The sequence below is a fragment of the Zalophus californianus genome, chromosome 16, assembly GCF_009762305.2.
Source record: "Zalophus californianus isolate mZalCal1 chromosome 16, mZalCal1.pri.v2, whole genome shotgun sequence".
Classification (NCBI taxonomy): domain Eukaryota; kingdom Metazoa; phylum Chordata; class Mammalia; order Carnivora; family Otariidae; genus Zalophus; species Zalophus californianus.
Window position 1 is genome coordinate 61,683,655 of NC_045610.1, and position 25,328 is coordinate 61,708,982.

The window sequence follows — 25,328 nt, forward strand, 5'->3', positions numbered from 1 at the left end:
ACCCAGACGTCGGGGCGGGCCCGGAAACGAGCGCTAACTCCGCCCCCCAGGCTCCGCCCCGCCACCGCGTGGCTGTGCGTCCGGGCTGTTAGCGAGAAAGTGGTTTGACGCCGAGCTGGCGGCGGCGGGTCACGTGAGCGGAAGATGGCGGCCCCGGCTGGCGGCGGGGGCTCAGCGGTGTCGGTGCTGGCCCCGAACGGGCGGCGCCACACGGTGAAGGTGACGCCGAGCACCGTGCTGCTGCAGGTGCGGCGGCGGCGGGCCGTGGCGGCGGCCGGGCGAGCGGCGGCGGGGGCGCGGTACCGGGCCCGCGCCTGCGGTTGGCTCCGGAAGGCCACGGGGGCGGGGCCTGAGGGGCGGGGGCCCGCGGCGGCCAATGAGCGGCCTGCTGGCGCGGCGGGCCCGCCCCCTTCCGCGCAGGGCTCCCGGCTCTGGGGCTCCGCGGGTCCCCGCGGGGCTGGGGTCGGGCTGGCGGGAGTCGGGGGGCCGCACCTCCTTCCGCCCCACGGAGTCCGCGACAGAGTCCCGAGCCGTGTCCCCATTTCGGGGCGTCCTCCGGCCCGGTGTCCCCCTGGGTGTGCGGCCTTGGCGCCTGGGAACTGATGTGCTGAGTCACTCGCTGCACTTTCTCCGGGACAGCTGTTGCATTCAAGAGGCTTCTCGGGCCCCGCTGTCCAGGGGCCGGTGCGCGTACCGGGAGGGTACGCCGGGGTGGGGCGGTGGCGGACTGAGCAGTGTGCTTTCGGGGCCCAGAAGCGGGGGGCCGTCTGTGCCGGCGACTCGTGGGGAGGACGGTGAAGCCCTGCGGGCGGTGGGGCCCGAGGCTGACCTTTATTCCCAAAGCGCGTAGCAAGAGGCCTGGTGGTGGGCTGTGACGAGGCAGGCCCCGTGAGGACAGGCAGGGTGAACAGGAGTTGCAGGTGAGGTGTGTGCATCTGTGGAGTGGACAGTCCAGCATGGGGTCTGGACTGCGCTTGGTCTGGCAAAGCCAGTTAGCTCATCAAGAGATGGCAACCCAGCCACCAGGCCAGACACGGGGGCTCACAGGCCTGTCGTCTGACTCCTAGGTTCTGGAGGACACGTGCCGCCGACAGGACTTCAACCCCAGCGAATACGATCTGAAGTGAGTTTGCTAGGGTCCCAAGTCCGTGCACCCCTCCCCAGCGCCCTGCCTGGGGCTTAAGCCAACACGTTCATTTTCTCACAGAAACCCAAAGTCAAGGAGTTGGCAGGGCCACACTCCCTGCAAGCCTCCAGGAGAGGAGCCTCCCTTATCTCCCGCAGCTTCTGGTAGCTTCCGGGCTTGCGCTCAGCCTCTACCTCCTTCTCAGGCCGCCTTTTCCCTCTGTGTTGTGTGTCTTTTCCTCTTCTGTCTCCTATAAGGACACTTGTCATTGGATTTAGGGCCCACCCCAATCCAGGATGACCTCATCTCGAGATCCTTAACTGAGTTTTATCTGCAAAGTCCCTATTTTCAAGTAAGGTCACATTCCCGGGTTCGGGGGGTTAGGCTGTGGATGTGTCTTTTTTTAGGGGTCTCTGCAGAGGGTTTTTGTGCATTTGGTGGGGCTCTGAGGGCAAGAAGACGTGGTCTTGCAGAAAAATGGGAAAAACTCAGCAAACTGGGTGGCTCTGGCAGCCTCTCGGCCCTGGAGTTGCATGCATGGGTCTCTGTGCGTTGGCATTTTTCTAGAGAGAGGGCTTTCACCGGATTCTCAAGTGGTCTAAAACAACAAAAGGGTCAGAACCCTGCCTTGGTAGGGTGTGGGTTTCTGTCCCGCCTGAGGAGCTTTTCACCTTAGCAGCATGTCTTAACGGTACGGGTGTCTTCACATCAGGGACAGAGAGGAACCCGTGGTGCGGGAGCCTGCTTTCTTGGGCCTCGCCAGTGCTGCCACTCAGAATCCCAGGGCTGTGCTCTGGGCTGGCTGTCCCCTGGCATGCTGTTACAGAGCCGTGTGCTCTTTCTTTCCCCCTCCCCCCCCCCACACCTGTCAGAAGCAGGTTAGAACTTTCTGAGCAGAGCTAGGTACACGCCCCTCAGTTGCCCCGGGTGTGTTTTTATTTTCTGAGCCTGTACTTGGGCCTGTTGCTGCTTTAGGCCTGGTGGGGTGGGCAGCCCCTTGGTCTGCCCCAGAGGGTGACCCGTTTCTGGTTTCTCCCTCTTGCTCTGTCCCTGTATGCTCGAAGCTGAGTCAGTGCCCACTTTCTCTTTTCATTGGAAGACCCACTGCAGACAGGGACCCGCTCTGTCCCTGCAAGCTTGCGGGCTGTACCTCTCTGTTCCTGCAGCCTTGGGGGCACTGGCTGGGGAGTTGGCTGCATGGACATGCACATCACTCAGCTTGTCCCCTGCTCCTGGCAGGGCTGTGCCAGGCGCTGTATGGAAGCTGGCCTATGTTAGGATCTGCAGGGCAGCCTGTGAGCTGTGGCTTGTTTTGCAGGTTTCAGAGGAATGTGCTTGACCTCTCTCTCCAGTGGAGATTTGCCAATCTGCCCAATAATGCCAAGCTGGAGATGGTGCCCATCTCCCGGAGCCGCGAGGGGCCTGAGAACATGGTAGGTGGCTCTCAGGGAGCGGCCAGCGACACTGCTGCTTCTGGCTCTTTCGTTCAGGCTGTTTGGGCTGCAGGATGCTTCGACATGCTGAGCAGACAGGATGGTCTGTTGCAGCGGTTGGAGGAGCGTGAGGGTAAATGGAGGGCAGTGTGCTGGGTGAGGCCCGTGTCCTCACACCCACACTGCTGTCTGGGGGTCAGCAGTGGATTGGAAGTGAGCCTTTTCAGTCTTTGCTCTGACTTTATATCTCTGGGGGAGGTTACTTGTGCTCTGTCAGCAGCACTTGCCCAGCCTGATGACTCTGGTCATAGAATCGCTAAGCGATTGGAGCCTGCAGAGTTCTGTGGGATGTCGAGTGCAGCCTAGTTTTGGGCGGAGGACCTCACAGGCCTCACCTGGACCACGGCCCGAGTCTTGGACCACGGCCTGCGGTGGTCCACCATATCAGTAGCTTTTAGGTTCTAGAGATTGAGTGGACGACCCCACGGTCATCATGGGTGTAGACGACCACAGTGCTGGTTGCTCACTTCTGTGTGTCTCTGTGGGCCCTGCAGACACTGCAGGGAAGGCAGCCTCCATCCCTGTCAAGAGGCAAGGAAGCTTGGCCCCTGAGGACGTCAGCTCTCTGGAGCTCACCAGGAGTTGGGCGGTGGGGACTGGCCCCAGCATCCCTCTTTTTCTCATGACTGTGGTTCTCAAACTTTCAAGTGGAAGGAACCCTGACTTCCCTTGGGGCTTCCTTGGGGCTGCTGGGGGTCATAGGAAGATTCTCTTGCACCTGCACCCAGAGCACTCCCCCTTTGTTATTGGGATTCGGTGCAGATGTGCCCTTGACCATGTGTCTGGCCAGAGCGGTAGTAGGACTGGAGAACCCAGCGCTCAGCCGTGACAGGTGGGGCTGAGGGAGGTGCTTGTGGGTGTTGGACACACGCTCGCCTCCGGGCTCTGTGCATGTGTGCCCCACTGTGTCTGTCACTCTGCAGAGGGACCAGAGAGGAATTTCTTTTTTTTGGGTTATAGACCCAAGTCCCTACTTACGGACGTAGTTGTTAACCACAAAGCTGCAAACTTGCGCTCATTTGTGAAGAAAGCTCAGGAGACATACCACGCTTGTGATCTATTGCTGCACGACAGGTTAACCCCAGGTACGGCAACTTACAGCAACAAGCAGACGTTTGCGGAGTGTTCAGGGGGCAGCTTCCCATGTGCCCACAAGGTCTTTGCAGCCCCAAAGGACAGGGCTCTCTTCCCCGTGTGCCCTGAGACTGGGACGTGGGCCCGGGGTGGGCCAGCTGCTTTCCTTCCTGACTTGGTTTCCTACACCTGCACCCCTCAGGTTCGCATCGCTCTGCAGCTGGATGATGGCTCTAGGTTGCAAGACACTTTCTGTTCGGGCCAGACGCTCTGGGAGCTTCTCAGCCATTTTGCACAGACCAGGTGAGCGTTCGTGGGCAGGTTCTGCGCTCTGCCCCACTGTGTGGAGAGGGTGCTGCTGGGTCAGTGGGGCTGGTCCAGAGCCACAGCCCTGCGGTTTGCCGTGGCCCGAGGCCGTACCTTTTGGGCTCTGTGATCCTGGTGAGAGGACTGGTTTGAGATGAGGGAGGTGCCTATCCAGCAGGTCCTGGCTGCCCGCAGCTCATCTTTTTTACTGGGTTTCCTCTCATGACGGGGCGATCTGTGTCCTCCTGGAAGGGCAAAGCTGTGCTTCTATCCTTATGGGGGGCTCAGTGAGCAGTGAGGGAACAGGGGGCTCTGGGCTCCTCAGTGGACCAATGCTTTAGGTATAAAACTTCCTTGTCGTGAAAACGGGTCACGTTTAAAAAGAAAATCTTAATGGTATTTGATGTGTCTGTTTCCATCTGGTAATTAACGGTTTAAATGTTATTTCTGAAGGCTTCAGAGCAGTAGCACTTTACATGTTGGTCTTTCATTTTGGCGTGGAAGTCTTTGTCCGCTTGTGAAAGTCTTGGCCCGCAGAGTGGAAGGGACCGTGGGAGGGTGTGGTGGTCACTGTGTGGCCCCGGGCTGGTTGTGTGTGGGCCTCCCAAGGGCGATGTGAGGATGGGGTGAGCGAATGTGTCTCCAGTCCTGAGAACAGGCCTGGCCCTGAGGTTTGTGTGTGTGGAAGAGGGGCCTCCGGGTAGGGCCCTCCTGGTGACAGAGCCTCGCCATAGGACAGCCCACACTGATCGCGGTGCCCATGGCCCCTGCTGTCCCAGAAGCGGACTCCTGCCCCCCCGCAACCTGAGCTGTTCTGTTGGGGCTCCTCCCGTTTCTGATGTGCTGGTCCTTTTATTTATTTATTTATTAAATGCTTTTTTTTTAAAGATTTTATTTATTCGACAGAGGGAGACACAGCGAGAGAGGGAACACAAGCAGGGGGAGTGGCAGAGGGAGAAGCAGGCTTCCCACTGAGCAGGGAGCCCGATGCGGGGCTCGATCCCAGGACCCTGGGACCATGACCCGAGCCGAAGGCAGATGCTCAATGACTGAGCCCCCCAGGCGCCCCAGTGTGCTGGTTCTTTTAATGACATGGTTGTGGGGGCTGCTGTGCCAAGACCACGTGGTTCCCTTCCGCTCCCCACCGAGCCTGGGCCCTGGCAGCCTGTCTTCCTCCCCGGTGCTTCCAGGGAGGACTTGGCAGCCCCCCCGTTCGCTGGCCAGCCACAGTGGTGGCCTCCCTGCGCTGCCAGTGGTGTGTTGTCTGACCTGTGCTTCCCATTAGCTGGGTGAGGCCGGGCTTCTATTACCCTGCTTCCGGAGGAAGGATGGGGTACCTGGAGGGGGAGGTGCTCCTCAAAGCTCAGGGGCCGGGGCTGCGGGTGCTTGCCCTCAGTGGCTGTGTCTGTTTGTCCTTCCTTCGTCTGGACCGCTCCGGCCTGGCGGGGCTGCAGCAAGCAGCCGGGGTACAGAGCTACAAGAAGATGTCACGGAGCAGAAGGGAGGGCACCCTGGGAGGCCATGGGGCAACATTTTCTGGCTGGCGGGGGAGGTCTCAGCTGCACCAGGATCTGGGAAGGAGCCTTCTGGGCCAAGGAGACAGCAAGTGCAAAGGCCCTGCAGCAGAAATGAGCAACAGGAAGGATTCACGGGATAATGTGTATTGTTGCTCTTCCTCCTGAAAGGCACCTAGACCAACACTGAAGGGTTTCGTAAAGATACAAGTCAGAGCCCAGGCAGTGGCTGCACGGGATCATGGGTGGGGTGGGTGATGGCTGGGCAAGGAGGCAAGGGAGGGGGGGAGACAGTGATAGATGAGGTGTAAGGAGGCAGGGGCCTTAGCTCCCCTCCTGCTTTGTGCTGCTGGTACTGGAGGTGTGGTGTTCTGGGCTCTCTGGACTGGGGGTGCTGTTCCAAGAATGGGGGCATACGTGAGCGTGATTCCCCCTCCACCCCGGTGGCTCCCACAGGCAAGTGAGCAGGACAGCGGGGCCTCAGACCCATGGGCTTCGGCACACACAGCTGTGGCTGACCAGTCCCCCCTGTGAAGCACCAGGAGCTGCGGTCAAAGGGTCCATTCCCAATGCTCAGAAACACGGCAGGCCCGCAGAAGGGCCTCAGGTCCCCGGCCACAGCACTGGGAAGGCGGCTGAGCAGGGCCTTCAAAAACTGTAGGAAAACTGTTTATTCTAGAATCACCTATTTGTCAAAGTGTCGGTGAGAGGGGAGGATGGAACAAAGCCGTTTCTAGGCCTGGCATCGCCCGTGCTCGGAGGAGGCTGCCGAGACTGCTCCGCCAAAGGGCAGGTGGGGTCCGCCGGGAGGAGCGGGACGTGGTGCGGGCTGGGAGTCCTGCCTGGGGGTGGGGACACACCAGGCCCTGCTCTCGAGCTGGGCCTGGCTGGTGAGGAGTAGCCCAGAGTCAGGGAGCCCGGCCGTCCTGCCGTGAGGATGCTCCCTCCAGAGGAGGCACCCATAGGTACAACTAAAAACAAAACGAGCTGCACTGGAAACTGAAATCCTAAAGGAATCAGCATCCCTTGTGGCGATGCGCCTTTCAGGACCGCCTGCTGGGGAAACTGCCGATGGAGTTTGAGGAACCGAATGGGGTGGACACAGCTCTTGGGAGAAGTGGCCTCACACCAGGAGGAGCTGAGCATCTCTAATCGACGGGGGTGCCCATGAATGTGCGCCCACGTGGGTGCCCCTTGTTGTGCACGGAGCAGTCTGCATCCTGCGCATCGTTCTCTCTAGAAGCGGCCTCCCAGCGCCTGTCCGCCACCAGCTCTGGCCAGCTGCCCGTCTGGGCCCCCAGGTCCCCGCTGGCGGTGCATTCTCGGGGAAGGGTGCGAGGCCAGCAGATAGGCCCTGCGCTGAGTTTCATCTCAAAGGTTGTGCAGCTTTTCTCGGGAGCTGGTGTTCACTAACCACAGGGCGGGATTCACGTGAGGGAGGGCAGGTGGCATCTTCGGCCCCGGGTCACGGCCTGCACCTGATTAGCTGGTGATGTGCACTGGGACCACGCGGGGGCAGCCCGCCATGTAGAGGTGCTGCGGATGTGTACACGTGCGTGGCCCCCCGACAGACCCTCCTGGGGGGACGACACACGCTGACTCCCCACGGCTCCCGTGCTGGCCGGGGGCTGGCGGCTCTGGGAATTCCGAGTCTCCGCAGAGTGGGACGTGCGGGAAGCTGGTTTTTCTGGCTGATGCTTTTAGGAGAGGTGAGTGTCAGAGAGCAGCTGGTGTGCCGGCAGGGAACTGTTGGAGGGGAGCACAGCCTCCTGGGGCCACCGGTGGTCAGGTGGGGGCTCCTTTGCACAGTGGCCCTGCCCTGACCACCAGCATCTTGATCAACTAAGTGGCCGCTGGACAATGCACCTGTACCACACGTGCGGGCCACAGGGTAGCTCAGACTTTTCTGGTAGCCACATCAAAGAACAGTAAGAACGGGTGCAATTAATTTTAGAATTATGATTGACTTGACTCAGTGTGTCCGAAATGTTAGGCTTTGCACACGTGATTAACAGGAAAATGAGGTATTTTCACATTCTTTGTTGGAGGGAGGGCTTTGAAATCTGGCGTGTCTCACACTGGGACCGGCTTCCCTGCGTGCGTGCTGTATGTGGGGTTGAGAGCCGCTGCAGACAGTGCTCGCCTCCATGTGGACCGGCCGGTCCTCCCGACTTCTCAGCTCTCTGCTGCAGGGAGAGGGGCTCCGGGCCTGCGACTCCCGGGCTAGGCTCTTCCCTGGTGCCCGGGGTCCCTCTGCTCCCCGCCTGGCTTCACGCAGGCCGAGCCTGCGCTCTGTGTCAGCGCCGTTCACTCACTGGTAGGAAACACAGGGCTTCAGACGTCGCTGGGCAGGGCAGGCTGTCTGCGTGTTTCACTCAGGGTTGTGTGACCCCAGGGCACGGTGGGCTGCCTGTGAGCTTGGGGACCAGCCATGCTCCTGCTGAGGACGGTGTTCGCCCAGAGTGCTTGGCCACCGTCCCCCATCTTTCCTTGGGAAGGAAAGGAAACTTCGCTCTTGAAGCCGCCCCTGCTCAGTCCGCCCTGGAGGAGGGGACCCTGTGGCTCCCTCCGGCCCTAATCTCCTTTCTGTGTTGGGGTACGTGTGGCCTGACCCCTTGGGGTGTGGCCTTGCCTGAGGTGGGCCTCCCGGTGGCAGCTGAGCCTGAAGTCCCAGCTCTGTTGGTTTGGGTTGGTTTCTGTCCATTTTGTTCTGGCCTGGGGAACACGGTGGCAGGCTTGTGTTGGCAACACCTGTGTTTGGACCGGCCCATCTTGGTCAGGCCCAGATAGATGAGGTAAATAGAAAGGTCTCCAGAAACCCGGCTTGCCCCCCCCCGCCCCAGCCCAGTGCCCTGCCGGGAGCTGGCCCCAGGTGGACGGACGTCTCATGCCTGTGGGGCTAGCACGTTTGTGGTGAGTGCAGAACATCTGTGAAGCCAACAGCAACAGAACCTCTGCCCTGCCCGGCGTGCCCACTGGCCCCTGGCCCGACCAGAGGAGCACGTTTGCTGGCCTCAGGTGGAGCAAGCATCCTCCTGCCAGGCTGGGTGACGTCTGCCGCGGGGCGGGCAGGCGCCCACGGAGGCTCCACACCAGGCCTGGCCTTGAGTGATGCCTGTGGCTCTGCCTGGGCGTGGGGCGTGGGAGCAGGTCGGGGCACAGGGTCGTCCTCAGGAGGCCCTTGGCCCAGCTCCCTCCAAGAGCCTTGGGGCTTTGCTGAGGTCTCTGTTGCAGGGAGCAGCGGGCCGAAGCTCAGGACCATCCCGGTCCCCGGTGCGCTGTTCTTGGAGGGAGAGCTCTGCTCACTGGCCGGGAAGGTCCGGAAGCCGTTGCGGCCGCCCCTCCCCTGGCTTGTTTACAGGCCTTCCCTCAGATCCCCACACAGGGAATCCGATCCCTCCGGAGGAGCTGCACATCAAAGCCTGGCTGGCGTTTGATGTGCGGGGGCCTGGAGGGCACAGAGGCAGGCAGGCCTTCCCCGGGCACTGCCCCGCTCCTGTCATTTTCTGATTTGTGGTCCTCACCATGGCATCAGGTGCCCGGGGAAGGACTTGGAGAAAGCATGCCGGGCCAGAGGTCCTGAGAGCTCAGAGAGGACTCCCTCGAGCGTGGTGGGCGTCGGCATGGCCAGCGTGTGGTCAGCCAGCTTTCTGAGTCCAGATGGTGCCAGGACTCCCCTCTCTTCCCCTCTGCCCCAGGACCTTGTTTGCTGGACACATCTCCCTCAACTGAAGTTCCTTCATTTTTCCTCTGTCTGACTTTCAGTGAGAAGAGTGTGTGGGCCTTTTGGGGGTCCTCCATTTTCCTGAGGCCTGGGCTCAGGGGGTCTTGGTGGGGGCTCCCTGGCCCTGCTGTGCCCGCGAGCTCACACCTTTCATGGCCAGCCCCCTGTGTTGCTCTGGTCGAGGCTGGCAGCCTTGTCTGGGGAGCAGCTTCATTGTAGGCATGCGTGTGAGGAGAGCACGGGGTGAGCTCCATGGGGGGCTGTTAGCCGAGGGGCCCCCCAGCTTCCTGTGGGGGTGTTGGGAGGCAACAGGGCTGGCCAGGCTTGGGCAGGAGCAGGGCCGCCCCTCCTCCATGGGTCCCAGTAGCTAGCTCTGGATTGTGGGTCTCTGCTCTGGGCAGCACCCAAAAGCAAAACCTGAAAGCAAACAGGAAGAGAGGGGAAAACACCACGCCGAGTCGAGCCAGAGGACTGGATCCCGGGTTTTGAGGACGGGGTGCGTCCAGAGTGTCCGTGTGCAGCTGCAGACCCTGCTGCTTCTGGTCACCAGCTTAGCTGTTGAGTCTTCTGCTCCCTGGCACGTCTGGGTGTTAAGCTACGAGCCCTGGCGGGGCAGCGCCGCGGGGCCTGCCGTCACTCCAGGCCTCCCGCTCTGGTGGGCCCTGCCCCTCGGATTCGCCCTGTGTGGAGGAGGGGGACCGGATGGGGCACTCCAGGTGTGGTCTTGAACGGGCATTCACAGGGGCTGGTGTGACAGCGACGTGTTGGGAAACACGGAAGTGAACGTCCCCTCACTTTGGCACCAGCAGCTTCAGGGCTCCAAAGCCAGGCCTCTGTCGGCCTGCACCCTGTAACTTCCACGGTCAGCACAGGGCCACAGAGCAGGAGTTGGGGTCAGGGGTTGCGCGGGCGTGTGTGGGAGCGAGCATGTGTGCGCCTGCATGCCTGCCTGTCCAGCTGCGCCTTTGGGGGGCTCTTCCCTCCTGTCTCGGGGCCCTGCTTACGAGGGGAGGATGCCCGCCGCCATCTTCCCAGGGAGCATGGCCTCGAGAAGAGGGAAGGTGCTATGGCCCTTGGTGACCTGGGTGGCAGTGTTGAGGGGTGGGGCTGTCTGGTCCGTTTGGTATCTCCTGGACGATGAAGACATGTCTGTGTGGAGCATCCGTGGTGTTTCTGGCCCGTCTGCCCCCGCGTTGCCCTGGTGCCCAGCCTGTGTGTGTGACAGTGGCTGGGGCGGGCTCTCCTGGCACTTTGTGGGGGTGCCGATTTCAGCGGCTGTGGGGAGCCCTCTGCTCAGTGCTGCTCGACCACGTGGGTGTGAGGGCCTGCTGCCGAAGGGGCATCACCGCCGTGGCCCTCCTGCATCGCGGCCCCTCTTACCCTGGGTGCGGGCTGCAGGCTGACAGGCCGGCTTGCGGGCTCTGCCCACGTAATGGATGCCTGCCCCAGCTGCTCCTGGCACTTCAGGGATCAGCAGTGCCCCGTGGGGGACGGCTTCAGATAGAAGCCCAGATCACAGGGCTCCAGGCCTCCTCCTCATTGTTGGCCCCACAGCCAACCGTGAGCCCCCCACGGCCGACCGTGAGCCCCCCCGACAACCGACCGTGAGCCCCCCACGGCCGACCGTGAGCCCCCCCCGACAACCGACCGTGAGCCCCCCACGGCCGACCGTGAGCCCCCCCGACAACTGACCGTGAGCCCCCCACGGCCGACCGTGAGCCCCCCACGGCCGACCATGAGCCCCCCCCGACAACCGACCGTGAGCCCCCCACAGCTGACTGTGAGCTCCCCCTTTGGGCAAGTGGCTCCCTGCCAGTGGCCGAGCGCCTCCTTCTGGTGACCCTGCAGCGGCTGGGCCCGGTGCACTGTCCTGCGGGGCCGCGCTGGGGGTGCTCTGTGAGGGCCCCCGCGGCTGGCTGTGAGGGTTCCTTTGCTCCCCCCGCAGGGAGTGTCTGGAGCAGCCGTGTGAGGCGAGCCCGGTCTGTGTGTACATGAGGGATGAGGTAGGTGAGCAGCCCGGCCCCACCCGCCTGGCCCCCAGTCACCACACGGGCCCAGCCCCGCTTTCCAATCTGGAAAATTCACTCTCTCAGACCCGCCTTCAAAGCAGTGGCCGGGGAGACAGCCTCTGAAAGCGTGATGTGTTTCATGGAAAAAAGCAGAGTGCCGGCTCCGTTGGCGCTAACCACGGGCCGCCCGGGCTGCTCCCCAAACCTCCTCGACGCCCTGTTTGTTTTCCCAGCGTCTCTCAAAGCCTGAGAGTCACAAAAGTGGTTTCATTTTAATAAATATTTGCTTTGCTCCGTGTTTTGATCTTTTTCAAAACCGAGTGCAGCACGGTGCGGGCGTAGCCTGTCCCCACCCGCCCGCCCGTGATGGGGGACCCTCCTGGCGCTGGGTCCCCTGGCTCACAGGGACTTTTTGTTTTGACCCTGGCCGAATGCCCTTCCCTGGCCCTGGGTGGCCACTGTCCCCAAGGGGCCCTGGTGTGGACGGGACCTGCCCACCTATTTATCCCCGCTCGAGGTTCCCTGACACGGGGCTGTGCGGGGCAGGGGTCCCAGGGCTGTCGGTGGGGGGCACCTGGTGGGACACATCTTCCCCCAGAGGAGATAGACGCTGGGCCTCGGGCACCTGGGCTTGGATCGAGGCCGTCGTGGTCGGGTCAGCCTACAGAGGTGGTCAGCCGGCCAGATGTGGCTAACTCAGGCCTGAGCCGTGCCCGCCCAGGCCGCAGTTGGGGTGGGGTGGCGGCTGCAGACCAGGCCAGCCAGCAGACACTCGGGTGCGGGTTGGGGTGTGGGAGCTGGTGTCCCACGGGGGCTGGACATGACCGTGCTCAGGCCGAGGGAGCCAGCGCGAGGTGTTCTTGTCCGGGGCGGCCGGGTGGGCAGCGCTGTCCACGAGGGGTCAGCCATGTGTCCGGTTCTCTCCTCACAGGTGACGGGCAGAGCCGCCTTGCAGGCCACGACGCTCCGGTCCCTAGGCCTCACGGGAGGCAGCGCCATCATCAGGTGGGGGAGCCTCGGAGTTACATTGAATGGGAAAACGGGGTCTGAAGGGAAAGAGGGAAAAGTGACGGAAAACGTGCCCCCACCCCCACCACGGCCTTCTCCCCTCGATCTGGGGCCCTTGCCTGACGGCCGCTCCTGCCCAGGACCCTGTGCCACAGTGGCCGGCTGGTGGGGTGGAGGCTGACAGCACCTTCGGGGGGCTGAGGTTGGCTTGGTCGTTGCCAGAGGAGAGTCAGACCCAGCAGGGAGAGGGCTCTGTGTGGGGTTTCCCTCACTCTCTGAGTCTGCACCCTCAGGTTTGCCATGAAGCGATGCAGCTCTGCTGGGGTCGCCCGGAGCAGAGCCCCAGGAAGCCCGACTCCTTCCCTGTCAGCCGACCAGGCCGCCGGCAGCCCTCTGCTTCCGCTGGGTTCAGCGGGGCTCAGCCAGGGGGACGTGAGCCATCAGGATGAAGCAGGCATCTCGGGGGCCGGCTGTGTGGATGCTCAAGCCAAGCAGATCTCCAGGGAGCCTGCCCCCGCTCCCTTTGTCCCTTTCTCAGGTGGGGGGCAGCGACTGGGGGGCCCCTCCGGGTCAGCCAGGTCTCTGATGTCGCCCTCAGCCAAATTGCCTAAGTCCTTCTCCAGCCCTGGAGGCCCCTCCAAGCCGAAGAAGTCGAGGCCTGGCCAGGAGCCCCGGCCAGAGCCGGTAAGAAACGGGCTGGGTGCTGGGGCTCTTTCCTCCTGACCTCAGTTAGCCTGGGGGTGCGGCAGGGTGGATGGGGGTGTGGTCATCTCTGGGAACTGATTGTTTTCTCTTAATTTCGTTGAGGCACGATTTTAGATGTGCAGTGTGATAGATTCTGATTAACTCGCGTGTCCCTGCGAACACGGTCACGGCCAGGAGAGTCCACCTGCCTGGTGGCCCTGAGCATCTGTGCGGGCTCTGAGTACCCGTCCCAGGCAGTGCTTCGGAGCCGTCACCCTCCACCCTTGTGCCTGGGCCAGCCTGTTGACCGGCTTTTGACGTGAAGGCAGCTTTGGCATCACCTGGCCCGTGCCGTCTGTATTTCTGAGTCGAGGTCCATGCATCCGGTTGGCGGTCTCCTGCCGCTGGCTAGTGGGCATGCAGGGCAGGCCTCCTTTCTTTCAGTTCCTTCATCTGGTGAGGTTTTGGGTAGATTCCCCCCCATCGTGCCACCCTTGCATTCCAGGGAGCGATCCTGTTTGGGTGACATATTATTAACAGCTTCCTTGTGAGTCGGAGTTAACGTTTTAGTTGAGCATCCGTGGTTCGCGAGTAAAACGACCCGTTCTTGGTGCTGAGACACACCCACTTGCATCCTCTCTCTTCTGGGTCCTTCTTGCTTCCAGGTCGCACATCTGGGGAGGCTGGAGGGTCAGGGGCACCGGTGCCTGTGGGGGCGGTGGGCAGGGAAGACCCGGCTGTAGAACAGAGCCTGCTTCCTTCCAGAGGGGCACACGGCTGGGACTTGATCCTGCTCCGTTGCTGAGCCACCCTCCGTGTGTCCTTGCTGAGTAGATGGGGCAGGGCTGGGGGGGCATGAGCCAGTCCCGAGTCCCGTGACCGTCCGTCCTGGGGAGACAGTGGTGGTGGTGCCCTGGCCCCCACATTGATGTGTGGGCTGTGTCAGAAACTCATCTGCAGTCCCCACTGTCATGGCCTTTGTGACCTGGGCCTGGAATCCGTGGCCAAAAGCAGACTTGTGTGGTTGGGGTCTGACTCTGTCCCAGCCTGCTCTTCCTGGGGATGCCTGCGTTTGGGGGCTGGGCCCTGGGGCCAGGGCTGGCTGTCCCTTCTCCCACACTGAAGGCACAGAGGACTCGGGGCATGCGGCCTGTGGGCCGTTGGCTCCTGCTGGCCTGGGCAGGCCCTGGCTCTCTGGATCTGTTGGGAAGCTGCAGATGGCCCTGTGGACATCTGCGGGGGGGCGGGGGTCTGGTTCCGCTCTCCTGGAGGTGGCTGCTGTCTGGGCATAGGGTCCCAGTGCCTCCCTGGGCTCTGAACCTGGGGCCCCCAGGCAGGAGGGGTCCCTGGGGGGGGGCCGCCTGGCCGCCAGCAGCGTGTGCCTTTGATCTGGGCGCCCCAGCAGCTGCCTGATTGTGGAGCGTCCCCCGCCTGCCTGCCCGCCTGCCTCGTGCCTCCTGTCACTAACAGCCCCACACCCGGAGGGCTGGCCAGCCACATGGTGTCTGCTTTGTGTCCCTTTTCAGCCCTGGGGGGGAGGGAAGAAGGGAACAAAACGGAACTTTTGGGGGAACTTCAAAGGTACACTTTGGTAATCAAAAGGAGTTTCCAAGTTTTCCATTAATGTTTTGCCTGTGTGTGGTTTTGGATTTAAATAAAGAGTCAGAAGAGACAGGATAAAATATAGGCAGGTCCTCGGCTGAGAACTGGGATGGTTTACAGACCCGGGCGGCTCTTGCCTTTGATGTCAGAACATTAATTATTAGAAGGTAGTTTTACTGGCCATCAGAGCCGGGTGCGGGCAGGGGCTGGGGCTGCCCGGCGGCCCCTGGCCTGTCCTTTGAAGTCCTTCCGCCGGCCCGGGAGGCCGCCCTGCAGCCCTGTGCACGGCTGGGCCACAATCCCAGCAGGCGTTCCCCACCCCCCGCCCCCCAGCCGGTATGGGGGTCTCTGATCAAAGGCTCCAATGCCCTGGGCAGGGCGGGCGGCTGACGGCAGCCTCCCCTGCCTGCCCCTCACCCTGTGGGGCTTGGTCTGCCCCCTTAGAGGACCTGGGACCCCTTGGTGCCTCTGCCTGCACCTCAAGGCAGGTGTCAGCCTGGCCTCTGGCCGTCCCTGCTCCCTGGTTTGTGGGCAGGTTTAGAGCACGTGAGGCTGGGAGGAGCCCGGCCAGGGCCTGGGGGTCAGAGCAGACCTCGAGCAGTGCTCCTCGCTGCCCTCCGGCACCTCTCATAACGTCCTCCCGTGAGCACGCCCCGCTGTCCCCGCATGTGTGGGCCCAGGGTATGGTTTGAACTTGTCCTAGTTATACGCCGTCTGTGTTTATGGCCGTCCCCAGGCTCCAGCAGCCCCCCAGGGGCCCGGCCGTGGCCTTAATCGGAATGCCGCTGAGGCTGGGTAGCAGGTCGGTCGTGGCTTGGAAAGTGCTGGCCAGGTCACGCAGCAGGTGCCCTCCAGCCGTCTCTGTCGCGGCTGGATTTGGGGGAGAGGAGCCCAGCCTGCACACCGTAGTGGAGAATGAGCACACAGGGAGCCCCGGACGCCCAGGTAGGGCCAGGCGGGTCCGGGCGGCCTTGTGTCAGCGGGGCCTGGGGGGCTTGTCTTCAGGCCGCCGCCTTGATTGGACCCGAGGGCTCTCCGGGACTGTTCCCCACCTCGTGGCGTCCTTCCCTCTGTGGCTTGCTGGGCTCCTCGGGCGCAGCTGCTGGCCTCTTGACTGAGGAGACCCCACGCCATAGCTTGCACTTGCTTACTTCCGGACTTTGGGGGGCTCACATGTCTCGTCCACGGTGGTAGTGGTCTGGTCATGCCATGGGCGTGTGGGTCCCCCCGCCCCCCGTTCCCTCGTCTCCTCTGCTCACTGCTCTGGGTGGTTGCCGGACCCGGCCCAGCCTCGCCCTCTGGCTCAGCCCTGCGGCGGGCAGAGGGCGCCGGCTCCGTGAGTAACTCGGGAGGTTTGGCCTGCGGCCCTCACGTCCTGATTCGTTTAAGCTCCAAGCCTCAAGGGGAAACGCTTCACATTCTCTCTGACCAAAGACCATTGTCAGAGGACAGTCTGGGCTGGGAGTGGGGGAGACAAACAAGAGCCCTCACAGGAAAGCTGGAAAATCTGGGCTTGAGGTCACCCCCAAGTCGGTTTTACATTTTTTTCTCTGTGTGTCATCACGTCCCGGAAAATTACTGTCAAGAAAATGAACCCTCAGCAGCGGTGAGGCCACTTCCGACAGGAGGGGACCCAGGTGCCCGGTGGATGCTCGGCCACTCACGAGGCCGCTGCTGCAGGGTGTCGGCCAGCGCCCAGCCTGCCCGGCCCTCCCGGGCCCTCCACGCCGGTGCCGGGCTTTGCCTTCGGCCGCACCGAGCCTGGTGTGGGGCCAGGGGCAGGCAAGGCCCCACGCCTCCTCCGCAGCTTCCCTCCTGCGCCCCATCCTGGCGAAGCAGGTCACCGTCTGCCGGCCGCCTGCAGCCGGTGGTCGGTCCCTGCGTCCCTACCTCTGAATGGGCTGCGTGTCTGTCCAGCATCTGTCCAGCCTTGGGCTGTCGTCAGCCGCAGAGGGTGTTCCTGCCCCTCCCTGTGCCCCCCGGCCTCCTGGCCAGTGTTACCCACTTTGCAGATGCGGCCGTTGACCTGTCCTGCTCGCTCTCTGTCCACCTGTCCCCCGTCCCGCCATAGGTGTCCCTTATGGTTGCCGCCGCATGCGTGCTCTCTCCCTGAGGACGTCTCCTCCTAGAGCTGTGCTGTCCATCCAGAAACCTCTCCCTAAACGCGCCTAGGACGGGAGCCGTGCCTAGTGACTGCCGGGACCAGGAACGGCGGGAGAAGGAACGGCAGAGGAGGGCAGGGTGCTGGCAGCGTGGGGCGTGAGCACCCGGGCTCTGCCTGGCAGCCGCTGAGCTCTAGCCTCCCCAGCTCCCTCCGACCCCAGCGCCTCTCCTCTGCCGTGGAAGGCCACGCGGAGGTGTTCAAGCTGCCTGGCTCCCCCCTCCATCACTGGGCAGTAGGGTGGTAATTCCTAACAGCCCGGTCGCGGACTTCGGTCTGTTCCTGCGGGACAGGGCCTGCCTGGGCCAGGACATCAGGAGGTCTGGCGCCCGGCTCTGCTGGTGGCTCTGCCCCAGCACTCTGGTTCCTGCGTGGGGCCCGGCTCCTGGCCTCCGTGTGACACACAGGTTTCTGGAGCAGAGAGAGATGGGGGAGGAGGGAAGGAATCAAAAGTAGATCCAAAACCCAGAAGGATTTTGTCCATTTTGTTTTCTGACCGAGAGAGTCCGTGGCCCTTGAGCAGCGCGGAGCCAGTGGCTGGTGTCCCCCATTCTGGAAATGGCCTGGGGAGCGGGCCGTGGGCCTTGGGGTCATCAGCACTGCCAGCAGCCCACAGTCACACCCCAGGTCAGGACCTGGAAGTGCCCAGGGGGACCTCGAGAACCCAGTGGGCAGGGCTCCCTGGGACTGGCCTTGCCGGTCAGGTCTGAGCGCTCAGCCACGGGCCGCACGCCACCCCACGGCTGGGCCCTCCAAGGGAGAGACCGGGACAGGGTGGCCTTAGGCCCGCGCGTGAGCCTGCAGGCTTCGTGCTTGAAGGAACACGGCGGTGCCCGGCTCAGGCGCTTCCACGTCCTGCCCTCGCTCCCCCCAGCAGCCCGCCCCGGGCGCCCAGGCCAGCTCTTGGCCCTTCTGGAATGCAGGCGCCATGGCTGTGGGGGGCAGCCTGGCGCCCGGCATCTTGTTATAAAAAGCTCTGGTGTAGACTGCCCGCAGTGGCGCGGGATCCTTGTGGCTTCAGAGGGGCAGCCCCCACGGGCCTCGGCCAGCCACCTACAGGCCCTGCTGCCAGAACCTCAGCCAGCCCTTGGCAGCTGCTCTGCCCCCGTGCCTCCAGGTCAGAGGGGCTTCCTGATGAGAGCCCGCCTCCTGTCACTGGGCGGGGAGGTGCTTCGCGAGGCCTGGCCCTGCTGTGCACTCGCCGGACCACAGGGACCTAAGGCCTGCCAGGGTGGATGATCAAGGCCTCGGACGTGGCTGGGGAGTTAGCCTTAGGGACCCTGGCAGGTGTGTCGGTCTCTGGGGCGGTGAGCCTGGCCTGCAGAGCAGGACGGGCTGTGGGGACAGCTGTAGGGAGGGTCCGCTGGGGAAGGGTGCTCCCAGAGCCTGCCGGGCCCACGGCCTGGTACAGAGAGGCGGTGGGAGGCGGAGGGCAGAGGGTGGCCTCCTGGGCCGGGACCTGCATGCCCCGGTCAGGCCTGGCCCCCCCCCCCCCCATGGCAGCCTTGGTGCCGAGAGGTGTGCCACTGCCGTGGCCACGTGACTCATAATGGCAGTTACCCCCTGGCGGCGCTTTGGGCCAAGCAAACCCTGCCTCACGATTTCCTACCTTCTCCCTCCTTGCCGCCAATGAGAAGTGATGCTGCCCCTCTCTGCGTCTCCAGGGTGGTCAGAGGGTGGGCTGAGGGCAGCCAGGCCGTGGGGCCAGTGGCTGGCAGGTTTCTGCCAAACCTCTAATTTGGGGGCTGTCGCTTCCCCTGCCCTCTTGGGGAGCCCCTGATGTGGCCTCAACCGGGGTGATGCTCCCCGAGTTTGCTATTTGGGGGACCATGACAACAGGGAGGTTCCCATGGAGACAGGAGGTGAGCACAGGAGCTGCTGGGAAAGGCTGGCCCTCAGCCCACTCCCCAAGCCCCCCAGCAGGAGGGTGCCTGGCCAGCCTGACCTGGCTGTGTTGAGCCTCCAGGGCCCCATGCCCTGCCGGTGAGTGAGGGTCTCTGTGTCCGTGTGGCTGAGCAGGAGGCATGGAAGGAGGGTCTCCAGTCCTGGCCCTCTGGCCCTGGCCACAGGCTGACCGGGGTGGCCAGTGAGGGTATGGGCTTGGCTCAGGGGTCTGCGTGGTCTCTCCAGCTGTGAGGCCCGGGCAGGCCAGCCCCACAGTCAGGAGTGTGGGCTCTGGGGGCCCTATATCAGCTGAGCCCTCTGCCCACCAGCCGGTGGATCGGGACCCTGTGGTGTGCCACCCCGACCTGGAGGAGCTGCTCCAGGCCTGGCCTGCGGAGCTGCCGGACGAGTTCTTCGAAGTGACCGTGGATGACGTGAGGAGACGCTTGGCCCAGCTCAAGAGTGAGCGGTGGGTGTGCCCGTTGGCGGCCCTGTCGGCGGCCCTGTCAGCGTCTCCCTGCCCCCGCATCCTCAGTAGCATGTCTGAGGGTCAGGGCCCCCATCCCATCTGGCCCTATGTGGGGAATAGCCCACGGAGCCTGGTGTGGAGACCTTCCACTTGGGTTGGCCATGGAGACCCCAGACCTTCACGCCCCCACCCACTCCCCCTGCAGGAAGCGACTGGAAGAAGCGCCCTTAGTGACCAGGGCTTTCAGGGAGGCTCAGATGAGGGAGAAGCTGGAGCGCTACCCTAAGGTATGGAGAAGGGCTGGGGCTGGGGGGGACCTGCAGCGAGCACGTGCCTCACCCCCGCGCCCCTGGCTGGGGTCACCCGCGCTTCCCACAAGGCCTGCACGGCTATGGTTTATGACCAGCCCCTCGTGTCTGGCAGGCCAGGGAGCAGGCCAGGGATGGCCAGGGTGGGGTGGTAGCTGGCCCTTCTGCCTGCCCCAGGCCTGGTGTCTTCTAACCTGGGTCGGGGGACCTGGCCATCGTGGGCCTAGGGGTGCAGCGGGACCACTTTTGGCCATTCCTGCTGACACCTTGGCTCCTTGTGGCCCAGGTGGTCCTGAGGGTCCTGTTCCCTGACCGCTACATCCTGCAGGGCTTCTTCCGCCCTAACGAGACAGGTAAGTGGCCCCGCCTGGGCATCTGGGGCGGGAGGGGGGGGTCCCTCTGAGCCCCTCCAAGCGCCTCCTGGCTTCTTTTCTTCCAGGCCATGGGACTGTGGCTGCCTGGCCTCTGGGGGTCATGGGAGTTTCTGGGTTGTTGCCATCTCTGGGGCAGACTGTGAGCTTGCAGAGCATGTCGGGGGTGGGCACAGGGCTGGGGTGCCCAGGTGCTGAGTGCCCCCATGTGCCCACCTGTTCAGGGCACAGGTGAGACAGAGGAGCACCCCCCCCAACCCCCCCCAACACCAGGGCTCTCTGGCTTGGGGCTGCAGCCTGGAAGGAATGCAGCAGTGCCGCCAGTCCTGAATGTCCTCGGTGACCTATGCCCAAGACCTCGGCCTCACTAGGGCAGAGCTCAGGATTGGAGGGCGGGCAGGCTAAGAGGCAAAGGGAGGGACACTCCTGCAGCAGGGTGGGGGCCTAGGCAGGCCGGGCATCTGGGAGTGCTGTGGAAGGAACAAACTTGGATTTCTATCCCTGGAGCCTCAATTTGGCTTGAGGGTGGGAACGGTGTCGTGCAGTACCTGAGGCGGAGGCGGGAAGCTGCCTGGGGCAGCCCGGGCCTGCAGGGTAGTGGGGTTCTGTGCAGAGGGGGGACCTGGCTTGTTCCATCCTAGAATGGGGCCAGCCCTGGAGTGGGTCTCAGCTGGGGCCTGTGCCCATCCACGGAGCTTTGTGCTCATCCTGTGCTCCGTTCTCTAGTGGGGGATCTGCAGGACTTTGTGAGGAGCCACCTGGGGAACCCTGAGCTGCCCTTCCACCTGTGTGAGTTCCAGCATCTGGGCGTCAGTGACCCCCGATCCCTCTCAGTTGGGGCTTGGAGCAGCTTTCCCCCTAGAAGCAATATCGTGGTGGGCTGTCCCAAACATGTGAACCCCACTGGTATCTGAGGCCAAGTCCAAGGACCGTGGGAATTGGGAAGGGGGGTTGGCTTTTGCCCCACCTCAGTAGCCCTGCACCCTCTGCCTCCAGCCTGCCCCCCCTCTCCCAGGCTTCTAGGAGCTTCCCCCTCCAAGGGCATCTGGGTAGGGAGGAGTCAGGCCACTGGGCTGTGCTGGGCACTGTGTGGGGCATGGGCTCCCTGGAGGTAGGTCCACCCCAGGCCACCGAGCCCCTAGGCCCCCTGGCCAGGGTTTTTGCCGCAGCAGGGAGGTGGGCAGAGGGCTGTGAGCTGAGGGGGGCCCCTTGGAAACACCCCAGCTGAGGCCGTGGGCCCTGGGCCTCCCCCCCAATCAGGCCTCTCTTCCCTGGGGAGCATGGACGAGGGGTGGGGGAAGGGTACTTCCCGGCCCAGACAGCTATTTCTCTGCAGTCATCACTCCTCCAAAAAGTGTCCTGGATGACCCCACGCTGACCCTCTTTCAGGTACCGGCACTCGGGCGGGGCGCAGGGGGCCGGGGATGCAGGTGCAGTGGGCCTGGCTCTGGAGGGTGAGCCTCGGTCGGGAGGATAATGACGCTTTGTAGACGGGTGGACTGGGCGGGGGGCAGAGCACCTCTGAAGCTGGTGCTGGGGCTTTCCAGCCTCCTCCGCTTCCTGCCCCGGTGGGGAGGGGCCTGCCCGGCGGGCTGCCAGCCTTCCTGAGCCGGACGGCCTGCGGGCCGTGGAGCTCCCTGCCCCAGAGGGTCAGGGGTCCGAGGCCTCACCTGCAGGTGGCTGGCTGCCTGCAGGGCCCTGGGGTGGTGGCTGGCAGGCTAGCTCGACCCCAGGCCGCAGGGGCCGCTGCCTTTTCCCCTGGACCCCGGGGCCTCTGCCAGGAATGGGCGCTGTGCCCTCCCCACTAGCTGGTGTCTGCTTCCGCCCGACCCTCCCTATGGCCCCCAGAGCTCCTGAAGGTGAGGTGAGGAGCGTGGGTTTGGTGTGGTGCCCTGCCCGGCCCAGGGCTGCCTTCCAGAGCCACAGGAGGGATGTCCTGTCTCTTTGGCCCTGGGAGGGTAGCCTGGGGCCTCCCCGGCCCTCTGGCCTAATGGCTTCCTCTTCAAAGTCTTCTCAGATATTTTAATTAGTACCAGAGGCCGGGCCTTGTAAAGTGGCCGGCAGGCCCTGCAGAGGTCTGAGCTGGGGCAAGGGGGTTTGCCTCCTGCCTGGGGCTGCCACCATTGTGGGGGACATGGGGCAAGATCCCACAGAGGCTGGAAGCTTACCAAGGAAAGGAGCCAGGGTGGGCGGGCGCAGGGTGCTGCGTCCCCCCCACTAGCTCCCCCTTCTCAGCCCCCAGGAGCCCCAGAGGCGCTAGGCCTCTTCCTCCATCCCGCCCTGCCTCGCTGGCCAGCCTGTTGATAAACATTGCATTTAGGAGATGCTTTGGGATGGAGGGGGACCAGCGCCCAGTCCCGCCGCCCCTCCCACCCCAATTGGGGGCCCTGGGGTGCTGCCCGTCCTCCTGCTTGAGCAGCCTGATTCCTGGTGACACTCTGCCCCCTGTTACCAGCAGCTGTCTCCTTTCATCCATCAGCTCTGCCTGGAGCTGCGGGGGCCTCTGCGCGGGGTGGCGTCCCCGCCCGCCCGCGATCAGAGAGCTGGCAGGGCTCGGGGAAGGAAGTCTTCCTCCCTTGTGTGGGTGAGCAGGCGTGGGCGCGGAAGCCGCCGGCTTTCATGTCCCTGGCAGGGCTGTGCTCTGGCTGCTGGCTGCCCGGGAGGCTGCCGGGGGGCCAGTCCTGAGCTCCAGAGAGTGACAGCTTGCGGTAGGTGTGAGGGACGGCGGCCCAGCTGCCCCTTTTAGCCACTGGGCCAGGAGAGGGGTGCGGGGGAAGGTGGGGCTGTGGACAAGGGTGTGGGAAGAGGTGGGGGTGCCGTTGGTGGGCGCAGGCGCCCCCGGTGCCCATCAGATCTGCTTCCTTCAGTGCTGGTGCTGTCCTGAGCCCCGGGGATCCCTCTGCCCTCGGCCTCACGTAGGGTCCAGGGGTCAGCTTTAGCCGGTCCTGAAGACGGCCATGATCTGCGTAGACCTTCTCTGCCTGAGCAGAGGGGCAGGGTCTCCTTCCTGGCGGTCATGGCGGCCTGCTGTGCTGTCTGCTCACCCCTTGTTCGGTTGGAATCCCAAAGATGCCAGCAAGCGAGTGGGGTAGTTCTGGTGGGAGGCTGGGGTCATGAGATGCCCCAAGGGCCCCGGAGGACTCCTGGCTGGTGAGAGGGGTCCTTCGAGGCTTGAAGCCCTGCAGCCCCCAGGCTGCCGTGCCAGGTGGAACATTCTTGTGCTCACTGGAAGTGGCCACGGTGCCCAGAGGGTCAGCCAAGCTGAGACTCCTGGGGAGGGTTGGACACTGTGGTCTCTGTGCCCCCTTCCTGCTCCCTGGCTCCTGGTGCCTCCAGGGCCCTGGTGCAGGCAGTGCCTCTGAATTGAGGCTTTGATCCCAGTGTCGGGATGGGGTGTGGGGTTTTCAGATCTGGCCTGTCCTCAGCTTTGTTCTTCGGGAACCTAGGCTTGGCCTTTGAAGCTTCCTCCAAGAGAGCGGAGGGCAAGGGCTCACCTGGTGGCTGCCCCTTCCGCTGAGGGCGGAGGACAAGGACCCTCTGGCCAGCTTTAGGGCTTGCAGCCCTAGTCCTCAGGTGCAGAGTGGTAGACCCTGGGGTCCCCGCCTGCAGCCTTGAGTTCAGCTCCCTGCGTGTCATCCTTCACACACACCTGAGCAGGAACCCTGCACCACTACCCCCAGGGAAGGAGACAGGAGAGGCAGTTCCCAGCCCACCTGGGTTGGGGTGTGGGGGCCCGCCCCCCCAACAGCGCCCTCCCTGTGGGCGGGGCTTCTCACTGCCTGGCCCCCACTCTTCCCCCAGTCAGGGAACTCGAGTGTGGGCTTTGGGGGTCTGGGGTAGCGAACTCTCAGAGGTAGCTGACCTGGGTAGCACCTCCCTGCCCAGGACGCTCAAAGCCCCTTGGCTCCAGGAGCCCCCCTACTCCCCGTACCTGGGCCTGGGCCAGCCGAGGGTCCCCGCTCTCCGCAGGTCTGGGCGCTTCCCCTGAGCCTGAAGGTGGCCCACCTGGCCGTGGCCGCAGACCCCTGCGCTCTCTGTTCTCCGACCTGTGCTGTCCGTTTTTCTCTCCGTACCTCCCTGTCCCCTCCGTGCGGTCTCTCTGTCCACCTTTATCTTCTCTGACCTGTCGGTCTCTTGAAGTCTCTGCTGAGGGTGGGGGCTTCCGGGCCTGGTTCCCCCAGCTTGCACACATTACAGGAACTTCCTCTTCATTTGGTGCTTGGGGTGGTCTCCTAGCCGGCCTGGCTTGCCCTGGGGTTGGTGCCAGAGGGCAGACTGGTATTGCTGGGCTGGGGGCAGCTCAAGGGGGTGCTGGGCAGTGGACTGCGCTTGCAGGAGAGACCTGGCTGGGGCTGTGAGCCTCCTCAGCGGAGCCCTGGTCCCGGTGAGTGCCCCACAAGAGGCCACCACAAAAGTGGGGTGCAGCCCACCTGTCCCTCTCCTATGGCCTTTGCCCATCCATGATGCCCGCCTGGTGCCCTGAGCTGCCTCCTGTTCTCCCTACAGGCAAATCTCTTTCCTGCGGCCCTTGTGCACTTTGGAGCCGAGGAACTGACAGGTGGGTGGGGGCCCCTCTCTTTGCCCATCATGCCTGGCCGGCCCTGGGCCCAGTGTCCTGGCTCATCATACGCCCCAGGGTAGGGACTTCCTTCCAGTCAGGGAGGGAGATCTGTGCCCGATACCCTATTACCAGGACAGCCACTTGCCTGGGCCCTGTCCCCTCCCACAGCAGAGCAATAATGGGCGGGGGGGCCCCCTCCGTGGCCTGAGGGTGGGCTCGGTGTCCCACAGGCCTCTTCCTGGAGCCTCGGCTGCTGGAACACACGGTCTCCCCGTCTGCGGCGGACGTGCTGGTGGCCAGGTGAGTGCGGGCAGTGGGGGAGGGGAGAGCCCCTGCCCTAGCGCGTCAGCCATCCTGTACCCCAGCCTTCTGTCCACAGGTGCATGTCCAGGACTGCTGGAACCCCACCCCCGGTGTCAGCCCCTGACCCTGCACCCCTTGAATTGGAGCCAATGGCCGAGGCAGGGGCAGTGGGGCTCCCTGAACCCAGCCCCGGGACGGCCCAGCCGGTCAGGAGGGATCTGGGCAAGGTGCCCAAGTGGCTGAAGCTGCCAGGTACCGTAGCAGGGCGCAGCGGAGAGGGAGGGGGCTGCCGACCCAGGGACCCCGAGGTCATTCGGGCGTTCACATTGCAGCCGGCAAGAGGTGAGCGCCACCAGCCCGGATGTGCCCTGTGTGCCGGCCGCAGGACCCCTCCCCACCCTGAACGGGAATAAAGGTGTGAGCTTCTCTCAAGATCCTCCTGTCGTCCTTTCTCCAGAAAAGGGCCCCCTCTGTCCCCTGGGCCCATTGGTCCTGCAGTGGGTCTGGACCTGGGTGGGCCTGGGTGGGGTGCCACGTGCCTGTGAACAAAGGCACAGGGGTCCTCCCTGAGCCGCTGATTTCACCCAGTTGACCCCACGAGTTACCGCTCCCGTGAGGACCCGTGCGAGAAAGGCCCCAGGCATTAGCTGCGGGGCTGCGTGTAGGCAGGGCCGCCTCAGCCCAGGGCACCAGGACAGGGGCTGGGAGGACGCCTGGCGAGGGCAGCCTGG

At 63.8% G+C, this 25,328-nt stretch overlaps 1 protein-coding gene across 8 annotated transcripts; it reads left to right on the forward strand.

Annotated features, from left to right (window-relative positions):
* The first annotated feature begins 58 nt into the window (after positions 1-58).
* Positions 59-25,029, forward strand: ASPSCR1 (ASPSCR1 tether for SLC2A4, UBX domain containing). Of its 8 annotated transcripts, none has more exons than XM_027626571.2 (17): positions 401-701; positions 1,068-1,123; positions 1,384-1,478; positions 2,445-2,559; positions 3,896-3,996; positions 11,183-11,240; positions 12,178-12,251; positions 12,548-12,938; positions 18,915-19,054; positions 19,260-19,341; positions 19,649-19,715; positions 20,460-20,522; positions 21,070-21,122; positions 24,240-24,291; positions 24,525-24,594; positions 24,674-24,849; positions 24,930-25,029. In XM_027626571.2, the coding sequence occupies exons 4-17, from the start codon at positions 2,518-2,520 to the stop codon at positions 24,941-24,943; spliced, it is 1,383 nt and encodes a 460-aa protein (XP_027482372.1). In that variant the 5' UTR covers positions 401-701; positions 1,068-1,123; positions 1,384-1,478; positions 2,445-2,517; the 3' UTR covers positions 24,944-25,029. The 8 variants fall into 8 exon arrangements, with proteins under 8 accessions (XP_027482370.1, XP_027482369.1, XP_027482372.1 ...); XM_027626574.2 differs by having other exon boundaries at positions 401-684; XM_027626576.2 differs by lacking the exon at positions 401-701 and adding an exon at positions 739-920.
* The last annotated feature ends 299 nt before the right edge of the window (positions 25,030-25,328 follow it).

Coding starts and splice junctions, on each gene's coding strand:
- ASPSCR1 (XM_027626568.2), top strand. CDS start 145: ATGGCGGCCCCGGCTGGCGGCGGGGGCTCAGCGGTGTCGGTGCTGGCC. Junction 2,560..3,895: donor GCGAGGGGCCTGAGAACATG/GTAGGTGGCTCT, acceptor TGCACCCCTCAG/GTTCGCATCGCTCTGCAGCT. Junction 3,997..11,182: donor AGCCATTTTGCACAGACCAG/GTGAGCGTTCGT, acceptor CTCCCCCCGCAG/GGAGTGTCTGGAGCAGCCGT.